The sequence below is a fragment of the Entamoeba dispar genome, genomic scaffold (genome assembly GCF_000209125.1).
Source record: "Entamoeba dispar SAW760 scf_1105229459701 genomic scaffold, whole genome shotgun sequence".
Lineage (NCBI taxonomy): Eukaryota > Evosea > Mastigamoebida > Endamoebidae > Entamoeba > Entamoeba dispar.
In genome coordinates, this window is record NW_001853824.1 from 13,237 (window position 1) to 26,597 (window position 13,361).

At 24.8% G+C, this 13,361-nt stretch overlaps 3 protein-coding genes across 3 annotated transcripts in view, besides 17 other annotated features; 1 reads left to right on the forward strand and 2 right to left on the reverse strand.

Annotated features, from left to right (window-relative positions):
• EDI_091720 (uncharacterized protein) overlaps positions 1–1,908 on the reverse strand; it is a gene marked incomplete at both ends in the record, with an annotated part of 8,674 nt that extends 6,766 nt beyond the window's left edge. Inside the window, 2 exons of the mRNA XM_001733273.1 lie at positions 1–1,727; positions 1,792–1,908. The exon at positions 1–1,727 is cut by the window's left edge and continues 6,766 nt beyond it. Of these exons, the coding sequence (XP_001733325.1) occupies positions 1–1,727; positions 1,792–1,908 (1,844 nt within the window). The remainder of the gene's footprint in view (positions 1,728–1,791) is intronic.
• Positions 1,043–1,077: a sequence feature (AT_rich).
• Positions 1,666–1,696: a sequence feature (AT_rich).
• Positions 1,740–1,786: a sequence feature (AT_rich).
• Positions 1,909–1,979: 71 nt separating the features above from the next.
• Positions 1,980–2,036: a microsatellite.
• Positions 2,037–2,172: a sequence feature (AT_rich).
• Positions 2,173–3,061: 889 nt separating this feature from the next.
• Positions 3,062–3,084: a sequence feature (AT_rich).
• Positions 3,083–4,921, forward strand: EDI_091830 (nucleolar RNA-associated protein, putative; the record flags this gene model as incomplete). The annotated part of the gene is made up of 1 exon (XM_001736127.1): positions 3,083–4,921. One exon carries the CDS (start codon positions 3,083–3,085, stop codon positions 4,919–4,921), a length of 1,839 nt encoding a protein of 612 aa, XP_001736179.1.
• Positions 4,922–4,934: 13 nt separating this feature from the next.
• Positions 4,935–4,955: a sequence feature (AT_rich).
• A 41-nt stretch (positions 4,956–4,996) lies between these two features.
• Positions 4,997–5,498: a repeat region.
• An 18-nt stretch (positions 5,499–5,516) lies between these two features.
• Positions 5,517–5,545: a sequence feature (AT_rich).
• Positions 5,546–5,551: 6 nt separating this feature from the next.
• Positions 5,552–5,674: a repeat region.
• Positions 5,585–6,972: a repeat region.
• Positions 6,702–7,371: a repeat region.
• Positions 7,372–7,387: 16 nt separating this feature from the next.
• Positions 7,388–12,109: a repeat region.
• A 14-nt stretch (positions 12,110–12,123) lies between these two features.
• Positions 12,124–12,229: a sequence feature (AT_rich).
• Positions 12,230–12,816: a repeat region.
• A 3-nt stretch (positions 12,817–12,819) lies between these two features.
• Positions 12,820–12,969: a microsatellite.
• Positions 12,970–13,006: 37 nt separating this feature from the next.
• Positions 13,007–13,186: a microsatellite.
• A 159-nt stretch (positions 13,187–13,345) lies between these two features.
• The window catches only part of EDI_091840 (uncharacterized protein), a gene marked incomplete at both ends in the record, with an annotated part of 1,470 nt that continues 1,454 nt past the window's right edge, over positions 13,346–13,361 (reverse strand). The window contains one exon of the mRNA XM_001733274.1: positions 13,346–13,361. This exon is cut by the window's right edge and continues 1,454 nt beyond it. Within this exon, the coding sequence (XP_001733326.1) occupies positions 13,346–13,361 (16 nt within the window).

Genomic DNA, 13,361 nt, shown 5'->3' on the forward strand with positions numbered 1-13,361 from the left:
TCAATTCCACTATCCATAATACTTCCATTCTTTGAAAATAATGGAATAAATGCAACACTATCAGTACTATCAGACATTCTAATAAAAATGAATAAATTTGTTTGTGGTGGTTTAGGTAATTCTATCCTAATTTCTTTCATAATTGGAATTATTTTATCATTTCCTTTGAAAGAAAATACCATTTTTTTTTCTGGAATAATTGAATAATTTGGAATAAGTAAAGCATCAAGCGGTTCACTTCCAATAGATTGTTGTAATGATATTTCAATTGTACCTGTAATTTTTCGTTCACGTGATAATAATAAATCAATGATAGTTAAATATAATGAGTTAGTGATTGATGTCTCACTTCTAAATACATGAGATGGTGAAATATTTTGAACTCTAAATAATGACTGTTTCTTACTAGTTTTTATTTGACAAGTAACTGTAGATGGTGATTCATTATTATTAAATAATTTACTCCTAGTACTTCTCATTCGTTGATGTTTTTCAGCTCTTGGTGTAGCACTTTCTTGTGACTCACTATATAACTCTTTAATTTGTGTTGCTTCAATAATGTGAAACTCTGATAATGGTTTATTAATATCAGGTTTATTAATAAGATCCCAACACACACTCCATTTTCCATGGATTTCATTATTTGGAGGTGTTTTAATAAGTTTAAATATATCTGTCTCTTCTTCTATTTTAACTGAGAAGAATTTTAAATCAGTTAAATGTGTTTTTTGTGTTATAGATACAATACGAATTGAACCAATTGCAATTTGTTGTAAGGATACCATATTAATTGATTCATCTTCTTTCTTTTTAATTTTTTCTATTGCCTCTAATTGTCGTTTACTTTTTTTAGAATCATTTTCATCAATTCCTTCACTATACAATACTCCAATTAGATTATTCCCATCATCTTTTCTAAACACTTGAATAACTAAATAATATTCATTCTTTTCTATCTTTTCTAATTCAAATAAAAATAAATCTTTCCTTAATTCTCCATTTGTAATAAATGTGTAAACATTTTCTGTTTGTTTTTCTCGTGTTTTATAATTATATATTGATAATGAAATAATTAAAGGTTCAAATAATCCAATATTAAACGTAATACTTTCTATATTAACTGATATCATTTGTTTTAATACATGAGGTTGTTGAGCTATATAAGTATTCATACTATCATTTATTTGTAATGTTGGATTAAAACATTCAAATAAATGAATTGTTTTAAATTCAAATGGAATGGGTTGTGAGTATGTTGTTAAACGTTGTTTTCTTAGTTGAAAATCTGAACAAATTTCATCAAATTGAGAAGATGAGAAATACTCTTGTGGAATATTTTTACTAAATGATTTTCTTGGTTTAAGTAAATAACAGTTACTTCTTTCTAATGACTGAATAAACCTTTTTTGAAATCCAGTAATTCCTTTAATTTCAATTGGGCTATTTTGGACAATTGTCAATTTATATAGAAATAATGATGTATTGACATGTTGTTCAATTGAAAAAGGTTCTAATCGATTCTTTATTATTTCTTCTTTATTTGTTTCTAGTAACTTTTTAAATCCACAAAAATTCTTCAGACTGATATGACATGATTCTTCTCCCATTGTTCTTTCATGGACTAATTCTTTTATTGTCATGTCAGTTACATCAACACCAAATTCGTTTTTAATAAATTTTTTTATTTCAATTATATCAAGAAAACCACGTCTTTCAAGGTCATATTTCTATTGGTTAGCTTTTATTATTTTTATTTATGATTGTAATGATATATTATTTAATAAAACATACATTAAATTCTTGCTTCAAACGTACTGTTAGTTCTTCAAGATTTTTATTTTTTCGTTTATGTCCACCACTCTTTTCTTCGTTAATTTTATTGGATGATTTAATGTGTATCTGTTTCATCCTTAAACAAGATAAATTTAGTTCGATCTGAAAATCCTCATACTATCAGATATAATCTTTATTAATTATCCTTTTTTTTCGTCTCCTTTTTCTCTTTTTTTTTTGTTTATTTTCTTTATTTTTTATTTATTAAAATCTTATATTAATTATAAATTATTTAGAAATTATATTTATAAAAATGAATCTTCATAAAAATTTAAAAATTACTTATTTCTTACGAATAAGTTTGTTTTTTTTTCTAAAATAAATAATTAAACATAAAATCACAAAAAAATGAGTAAACAAAATGACTTTATGTGATGAAGCATTATTAGTATTCTTCATCTGGATAATAATGTTTATAGAGTTTCCATGTCTCTTCAACATCTAAACCTTCATCTTTATTTTCATCAAATTGTTCAAAATCAACTTTGAATTCATCAATTGTTTTTTTGAAACCATCATCCATATCTCTAAACATTTCATATGCATCATCAACACTAATAATATTTTTTCCCAATGCATAAGTCTTAAAAGTTCTTCTTACATCAGCTTTAGAAAGTCCAACCATCCTTTTAAGTAATTTAATGATTTTTCAGATTGATTCTTTGAAACTTAAATATAATGATACCTTCTACACTCTTCCTTACTATTTTTACAATTAATCTTTTTTTTTTTTTGGATTATTTTAATTTACAGTTTAGTTCTTCACAAAATTTAAAACTCTTACAAAATAGAATAACAAAAAGGGTTTATTGTTTTTGAAAAAGAAAAAATTAAAATTTGGAATTCTTTCAAATCAATCACATGCCAAAAGGAGGGAAAACAAAAGAGTCAAAATCAAAGCAAAATAAGAAAGAAAAAGAAATTAAGAAACCTAGTAAAGTTGCCCAAACACGTGATGAACTTAGAAAAGAAGCTCAACATATTGATCAAAATGTTAACGCATTAAAACAATTAGGATTAATTGGAAGTGGTGTTGTAGAACCATCTACCGACTTAAAATTATTAACAAAAAGAGAAAAAAAGAAGTTACAACAAAAAGCAAAGAGAAATAGAGGAACAAAGTTAGACTAAAGAAAAGAATTTGATTGCTTGATTTCATATTTTTGTTATTCTGGTTTTTGAAACAGGGTTTTTTAGGGTTGAAAAATTGAAATGAAAACTTTATTCGAATTTTTAATATATTTAATAAATGAATGTTAAGACTGAAAGAAAAGATGAGTCAACTAGTAGTAGTGATGACGAATTAGTTGATACTCAATACGACCCAAGTGACGTTACTCAGTACGATTTAGCAATAAGGTGGATTAGTTCTGAAGAATTTAATCAAGAAACATTAACAAAAATACAAAAGATTTTATGTGAGGCATTAGAAGAAAGAATAGATTCTGTTAATATTATTACTGACTTATCACTCTTTCATTCAATTAACACTAAATCAAATGACATTGTTTTGGTTTTCAAATTTACTGAATCAACTTGTTTTAAACAACTTATTTTAGGTCCAGCTCCTACTGACGTTGAGGCTGTTGATAAGTTTAAATATTATTGGGGCGAGTCTTGTGAGTTAAGAAGATTTAGAGATGGAAGACTATTATACGTTGTTTCTTCTGATCGTTTGTGGACTGAAACTTATTCTTGTAATGAATATTTTATTAAATTACTCCTAACAAAACATTTTAATGTAAATGAAAATCAACTTGTTTCAAATTTAACTAGTATTACTACTGTACTCCCTCCATTTAATCAATGTCTTGAAGTTATTGAATGTATTAGTGAATTATCAAATTTAATTAAAGACTTACAATTACCATTATCAGTTAATACAGTTAAGTCGTTTGGAAGTTATACTCGTTATACTTCATATTCAATTCCTCAACGAATAAAGGATTATAACAAAATCCATCAACACATGTACATTGATTCTATTCCTTTAATCATTAAATTTGAAGATTCAAATAAATGGCCAGATGAGCTTCATGGTATTAAATTAATGAAATCAGCTTTTAGTATTAAGATCAAAGAGTTATTAAGGGCACAAAGCATTCTTGGAAAAGTATTTTCAAATAGATTTGAATTATATTTTAAAGGATATATATTTAACATTTTATTCGATGTTCCACAAGAACTTGCTTTATTAAGAATGGGTAGTGGAGATGGTGTAGAAGATTATATAAATAAATATCAAAGAATTCCACTTACATCTATTTGGATGAGTCAATACCCAGGTAAATATCCTGCACTAACTCAAAGTTCTCGTCTCTTAAAAAAATGGTTCAATTCTCGAATGTTTTCAAATTACTTTAATGATGATTTGATTGATGCCATGACAATTCATTTTTTCCTAAATGAACCAATTCATTCTCCTCAGAAATTCTTCTTAACCTTTATTGAAACTCTTGCTACTAATGACTCTTATCCAATTTATTTTGGTGATAATTTTGATGTCGAATCTTCTCGTGGTATGGTCTTCAACTTTGAAGATCAACCAGAAGTGTCTAAATATTTAAATTCTATCACACCATCTGTCAGGGTAGTTAAATATCTTTGTGGAGTTGCTAAACAATGTTGGAAATTATTAGATTCTAATTTCTGTCTAAAAACTGGAGTTAAGTTTAATAAGGCATTATTTTCTGCTCATTTACCAAAGGGAGGAGTACAAATCATTTTAGATAAGTTATTATTGACTAAACAAAATGTTAATTATAATGAGGCACGCACCTCAAATACACTCAGTTTATTAATGAAAGAAGTTGCTGTTGTTGATTTTGATCCATTAAAACTTTTCACAAATGAGTTAAATAGGTATTTTGGAACTGACATTTTACTCTTTGTTGATCTCTTAGAAGGTAGTACTATTGTTTTAATGTTTAACCCATCAACTGCACTTGGTAAGCTTGTTACTGAAAAGAACGAATCTTGCGAATTGAGCACGTTACTTCCAAAAGAGAGTGTTATGACTTATGGAGAATTAAAAAAAGTAATCAAATTGATGGGAGGGTCTTTGGTAAAAGACGTAACAATACTTTAAATGATTTGATTGGTTATTTAAATTTTATTTTTTTGTTCCAATAAACTATATGGCAATATTATAAATTAGATAATAAAAAATTAATTAATTATGTATTAATAGAATGGTTTCTGTTTTTAATACTCAAGAAAGATTAATCTACCATGGGTTTTTTTCTAATAGTTCTATCGAGTATATTCTATTATGGCAGAAGCAATGTTCCATGACATCTATCATATTTTTTATTATAAGGTTTTTAACTTCTTTTATCGTGTTTATTTCAGTTTTGAATTCTTTAATTAATTTAATACCTTATGCTTTTATTAATCAATTTATTGAAAATTACTACTGCAATTATTTTAACATCTCTTGTTTTCTCTATTTTCTTTATTCTTTTTTTATTTCATTGTACATAGTTCTTTTCTTCAAGTACCCTCCAATTAATATCGTGATATATAACACAATTATATCAATTAACAGGTTTGTTTTTCTTTTTTATCTACCACGTATATATCTGGTCTTTTATGATATTGTCAATAAATTCAATATTATAGTGATATTTTTATATTGGAACACTGTTTCATACAAGGGATTTTTTTTGTGATGATGATAATTCATAAATAATTATATAAAATAATAAAATAAGAGAATATAAAGAATAATATAATAATAAAATAAGATATAATCATTTTTATTCTTATTATTTATTATATTTGATTTTATCATTTTATATTTGTTTATATTTTTGTTTATATTTTATTATTATTATTTATTGTTGATTATCTTATATCATTTATTTATTATATGTTGTATTGATATTTAACAATATTAATATGAAATGAATAATAATGAATAAATATAAAATAAGAATAAAATGATATAAGAATATAACATAAATAATAAAATAAGAAATATATAATAGATATAAAGATAAAAGAAGAAGAATAAAATAAATAAATATAAAATAATATAAATAAAATAAAAAATAAATAAAAAAGAATCAAATAAATATTTTATTATATTTTTATTTATCTTTTATTCTTATTTCTTTTGATTATTTATTAAATTAACACAACGAATATGATTATTTCAAATGAAATAAAATAAAACAAGAATGAAATATGAACATTTTTATATTCATCATTTCATTTATTGATAGATGAAATATTCATATTTATTTATTGATTTTATTTTATATTCTTTTTTAATTTTTATATTTCAAATAAATAATAATGAATAAAAATCATTTCATTTCAATTACAATGATTCGTTCTGGTGTGAAACAATAATCGGGATATTGTTTTCCACAAAATGCATATGATGTTCCTTTATATTCATATGAATCTTGAATATAATGTGAATATGTTTTATTATTTTCTTTAAAAATAAAAATATCATCATAATGTCCAAATTTAAACAAACAATCATCTGATTGATTGTATAATTTAAATGCGTGTTGTGGTTCATTAATATCAAATTTCATCATTCCTTTTATTCTCCCATTTGATTCTAATGAAAATAAAAATGATTTTGGATCATTTATATAATTATCAACTTTATCAATTTTTTCATTAACATATCCTCCAAATTTATTTCCATTTGTATCTTCAATAATAATTATTATATGTTCTTTATTTATTATTCTTTGATCAAATACGGATGTATTCTTATTCCAATTATCATTATCTGAATCAAATAGGATATTTCCTACTTCTCTTGACGTCCATTTTTCTATTTGTTTCATTTCTTTAATTGTCTTCTTTGTTATAGTTTTTATTATTTCTTTTTCTAATCTCTTTTTTTCTTCTTTTTTTCTCTTTCTCTCTTCGTATTCTTTTCTCTTTCTCATTCTCTTTTCTTCTTTCTTTTGTCTTTCTTTTTCTTCTTTTCTCATCTTCCTCTCTAAATAATCACTATATTGTGTAAACCATTCTTCTTTATTTTTATTAAATTTTGTTTTAATATTGTTAATTTCTTCTCCTAATTTCTTAATTTTATCTTCTTTATTCATTTCTTCCATGTGAATGATTTTATCTATTAGTTCATTCTTAGCTTTATTTATTGTTTCTTCATCATCATTACATTCTTCTACTATCTTTTCCATTTTATTCTTAATTGTTTCTATTTTATTTATTGTTTCTTGACTTTTTTCTATTACTATTCTTCTTCTTCTAACCACTTCATCCATCCTATCAAATATTCCCTCTCCTCTTTTAATAGCTTCTGAATATGTTTCATCTGCTTTTATTTCAAATATTTTATTTTTAATACTTCCTAAATAATATTGATATTGTTTATTAATATCATCAATTGATTGTTGAATATTTGGAAGTGTTTCCACTACTTCTTTAATTAATTGATTATTCATCACTTCTTCCATTTTAATTTAATGAACATCAGACTAAAATAAGATGATTAAATAACTAAATACTCATTTATAACTTTTCATTATTTTATCATTTATTATTTTATTCATTAAACAGAAATAGATCCTTTTATCAATGCAGAATATACAACAAATTTTGTTGCCATGGCTATTGAGTAATACCATAGGGTCTTGTAAAGAAAAACAAACAAGATACAGGTATTCAAGTTCAAAGAAAAGAAAGGACTTCAATAGCAATAAAATGCATAATAATTATGATAAAAGAAATAACAAGAGAAAAGGGTTTAGAAAAAGAAGAACACAAAGAAAAACAAATAGAAAACAAGGCAAATATAATGATAATAAACATTATACAAACAAGAAACCTAAATGGTTGACAACAAAAGAAATTCAAAAGAAAATTAAAAGAATAACAAGAAAATGGGAGAAAGGAAAATATTCAGAAATACTTAAAAAGTATGAAGGTAAAGAAAAGAAATTGTATAATATTCTCCAAGAAGTATATTCAATAAGAAAGAAGAAAACACTGGAGAAAATCAAAGAAGAATTCAAAGATAAAACAAAAGATTGGAAAAGTGAAGATATTAAAACAATCGAAGAAGAAATCAAAAACAAAAACCCAATCAAAGAAATGAACGATAGATGTAAAACTGCAAGAATAATAAATGAAAAAGAAAATAAAGAAAAAACACAAGATAAAGAAGAGAAAATGGAAGAAGAAGGCAACAAAGAAGAAATTAACACACTTCAAAATAAAATTAAAGAATTAGAAGAAACTATCAAAGAACTTCAAACAAAAAAGATGGAAGAAGAACGAACCATTTCAGATGAAATGATTCAAAAAGCACGAGAAACAGTCAGGAAAGAGTTTGAAGAAGAAATAGAAAAGATGAAAACACAAATGAACAATATTCAAACTACATGTAATGAAATAAGAAAACTCTAAATTAAAATAATAAAATAATACATTACAAGGAAAAATAAATGAAGCAAATGGTAGAAGGGTCATAGAAGTAGGAGGTAAGGATGAAACCATCCTCACACTCCGAGCTAGCTATGAGAGGCTGAAGAAGGAGAAGGACGATGTCCTTAAGGCTGATGAGCTGGAGAAGAGTGCTAAGCTGGAGAAGAAGAGGGCTGATGAGCTGGAGAAGAGTGCTGAGCTGCTAGAGAAGAACATAAGAGATAAAGAAAATCAAATCTCTGTATATCAAAAAAGTGCGATTCAAAACTATGAGATTGCAGAAAAAACAAAAGAAGAATTAGACCATACACAAAGAGAAAATGAAGAACAAAAACAATTAATATCAAAACAACAAGAAAATATCGAAAATTTTTTATCCCAGAAGGAACTGGAGAAGAAGAAAACAATGACACTAGTGATAAATACACAACAAATAATGAGAACATCATCATCATGGAAAATACAAATGAACAAAACTACAACTATGAAAAAGACAATTGTGGAAATAGAAGAAGAAGAGAGCAAAACACTGAGTATCAAAAAACAAGAAATAATAATCAGTCAAGAAGAAAAGAAAACACAACAAATCAAACAAATAGAATTTTAATTGATATGTTGTATTGTTTTGCAATTAATTGGTTAAATAAGAAATTAAATAAGAAATTAAGAAATGAACAAATAAAAAGCATAATAAAAATAATAAACATTAATGTAAATAATGATAAAGAATACATTAATAATATTAAAAAGTCACATAGAATAAAATAAATAACTAAGATATATATTAAAATGAAAGTAAACCATCATAGAAAGGAAAGTAGAGTGTAATCCAATAATAAAAAATATTATCATAAAAAATAACATTATTGATACTGATGATGAATATCTTAACTCTATCATCATTCAAGTTAAAGAAATGGAAATAGATAAATGTGTAAATATTAATTACTACTGGAAAATGAAAGAATCAGATAAATTAATAAGAGAAATAAATAATAAATGGGTATGGTCAGGAGAATAGAAAATCTACAAGAAGATATGAAAATGATTTCAATGTGTATGTATTATTATCTCTAAAATAAATTTAAATGAGATAAATTTGATGAAGTAAAAGAAATCCTAAGGAAAATAAATAGATTAGAATATCTAATCAATGGAATGGTACAGAATAAAATGCATCATGAGATTAAATGAACAAGATGCAGATGAAATTAAAATTAAATCACAAGAATGAATAAAGTACATAAAATATATGATGAGTATGATTAAAGAAAGAATTAAATTTAATAAGAATGAAATTGTCAGAATCAATACAAATAAAATCATGTTTGATTCTAATAACAAAATTAAAATAAAAAAGAAACACAAGATGAAATATACCCAAATAACGATATTACTTTAGAATATTTGAAATCGTTATATGAAACACAGGTGATATTAAATAAAGAACATTTGAAAATAAAACAAATCACCTCGTGGAATGAAAGGTACAGAAATTATGATAGTGTCATCATCACAACGGATGAACTAAATCTAAGCCTGATGAAAATAAGTAATTGGAAAGCACCAGGCATTGACACTATATATGGGTATTATTGGAAGAGAATGTCATCATCAAGAGATTCCATTCTTAATATATTCAATGAATTGTTAAACTTCAATGAAAACATCCCTCTAGACATGGTAAGTGGAAGAACTATATTAATCCACAAAGGAGGTGATAGGAACGATGTCACTAATTATCGTCATATCAGTTGTACAAATGTAATAATGAAAGTATTTACCTCCTTATTAAAAGAGAATATTCACAATAGAATTAACATGAATAATGAATCATTAAAAATTAATAAAAATCAGTTATGATGTAAACTGCAATCTCTTGCTAATAAAGAAGGATTAATTAACAGTTATATGTTAAAGCAGCAAAAAGAAGAAAAATACACAAAATATGTAGAGTCATATTATGACATTAAGAAAGCATATGAATCAGTAAATCATGAATGGGTAATAGAATCACTTAAATATTTTAATGTAGAGGGTGTCATCATAGATATTGTAGAAAGTATGATGAACAGATTGAAGATATTCATAGGATATAAATATAATGAATATCTAGGATGTATTAAATTGATGAATTTTACAATGTGATTCATTATCATTTCTATCTTCATCATCAAAATGAATATAATTTCTCAAATCATAGAAGAGAAGTTCCCAAAAGCAAACAATACATTGTATATGGATGATTTGAGAATAATGACACAAAGTAGTGAAGAAATGGGAACAATCCACAATGAAATTAAAGAAATAATAAGTGGAATAAGGATGGAAATGAATGAGAAGAAATCAGGAATGGTATTAAAGAACATTAATAAAATACCAAATGGAATGCAAAACATCACATTAATTGAAGGAGAGGAATTGTATAAATATTTAGGAATATGGCAGTCAGATGAAATTAATGATACCTTCAATTGTAAAATCATCAAAGAAAAGATGATGAAGAAAATGGAAGAAATAAATACTGATGAAAGTAGTAATAGAAGATACATTACAAGAATTAATATTGAAGTAATACCCATCTTCAGATATTCAGCATCAGTAGTAAATTGGAATGTAACATAGATAGAATGGATTTTGAGATAAGAAAATATTTAAGAAAGGCAAAATACATTGTTGTAACTCCAAAGACCGTCTATATGTCCCTATAAATGAAATGGGTGAAGGATTAATAAGCCTAAGGGACGAATATGTTAATGAAATAATTAGAACAGTAATGTACTATTGTACAAGAGTGAAATAGGAAATAACATATTAGATAGATGGTATTCCAAGAAATGAATATGGAATAGAATTAAAAAAGCACTAGGTCATAAAATCCCAGAAACGAAAATAGAAGAAATAATAAATGAAGGGATTGAAAATAAAAAAGAAAAAGAAGTAGTAGTAAAAATAAAGAAATTAATGACAACAAATACATCAAAAAATGGAAATCAAACAAGTGGACATTTTAGAAGATGGTTCGAGTCAAAATTTGTAGATAAAACTACTACAATAAATGCATGGAAGTCCATCAATATAAAGAAAAATGCATTTCTCCAATTAACTAAAATACAAGATGGAGCAATATTCAGTGGGTACATGAAAGCAAAAATATTAAAAAATGAAAGATTGAAGTACTGCCCACTTTGTAAAGACAAGATAGCCACAGTAGAACACATTCTACTATCTTGCATTGGTCATAAGAAATCACAAATGGAGAAACATGACAATATTGGCATTATCATATGGGATAATAAGAAAATACACATTAAATAAACAATACAAGAAATCCCCATATGAAACAATGTTCCAATACAATGACATCACTATGATATGGAACAAACAAATAATGCCAAAAAGTGATGGACTATATCATAAAAGACCAGATATATATATATATATGTACTAGATAAAAAGAATAAAACTGGTCTAATATTTGATATGACTATTGTGGCAGATCATAATATTAATGGAGCCTATTTGAAGAAAAGAAATATGTACAAGGAATTGAAAAATAGGGTAATGAAAATAGAGAAATTAAAGGATGTCAAAATAATTACAGTAGTAATTTGGATTAATGGGCTAGTAAATTTTGAAAGTATTAAATTAATCAAACAATTAAAAATCGAAATTGACATCACTAAAGAAATCAAAAACCTTGTAATTAAAAACATGATGGACATCATGGAACACTGTGGAGATCACAACCAAACATATGTAGTTGAATTACATGACGAAGACGAAGGGATGGGATTAGTCTCCCCTGAGCCAGGAACAATAGACACAAGTTCTATTAATACTTAATTAACTACTTTTTTATTCATTAAACAGAAATAATATTTTATTTTTTTTAATTTTAAATAACAATATTATATAATAAAATTTATAATAAATTAATAATGATATTTATCTATAATTATTTTATTTTTATTTATTAAGATTTGAAGATAACATGTCAGAGATACTACACAGAACCACAAAATAAATCATGTCTCGAATCCAACATTTATCGTATGGACATGTGTTATATTTTGTTAGAAAACATCATGCCAATATTGTAAGAATATCACTAATCATTATTTATGTTGATTGAATCTCATTGATAATAAACGTGTGCTTATTTATAAAGATGATAGTTTACTTACTTGTTAGGGTACAAGTGTATTTGATAATATACATTATCAATGAAAAGGATCTGTTATTATGGTTAAGACTAAAATGAAAATTGTCCATAATAATGTAGTAGTAATTATATATTCTTCTTAAAACAAGAAAGTAAAGAAGAAGATTTTAGTACTCGTTAAAATCAGACATACTTAAATGATGAATATTTAAATCAGATATATAAAATACTCTATTATAAAATAAATATGAAGAAATGAATTTCTCACATTTCAACAACTAAAAGCAAAGAATAAGCCAATGTTTGCTGAAAAAAAAACCTTTTATAAGTCAAAGTGAATAATCTGCACTGAACAATGAACAATAAAAAATAAACCATTAACACACAGTTATCAACTTTTTTCATATTTTATTATTTTTCAATTTGTTCATTTCTTAATTTCTTATTTAACTAATTCATTCTAATTCATTCACTTCATTTATTATTCTATTTCTTTATTTTCTTGTATTTTTCTTTGATTGAATCTTTAACTTTCTCCATTTTCATTTTATTTTGGATTGAATATACTTCCTGTTGTATAATATCATTGTTTTTTTTTCTTTATTAATTATTTTTGATTTCTTCATATTCTCCTTTTTCAATTTACCTCTTATTTTCATTTTAATTTCATTCTTTGTTATTATTCTATATTTCTTATTGGTATTGTCTTTACCATCATTCTATTTGTTCATATTTTCTTATTTATCTTTCATTTCTTATTCTCTTTTTATTCAGTTTTTCGTTGTATTTCTTTTACCATTCTTATACACATTTTATTACTATTTCATCATTCTCTTGTACATTCTTGAATGTTTATTTCTTGTTTACCTTTCTTTACATACTCAAGATATTATTTCATAACATGATAATATGATTTGATAATGAGTTGTATTAAAAAGATCTATAG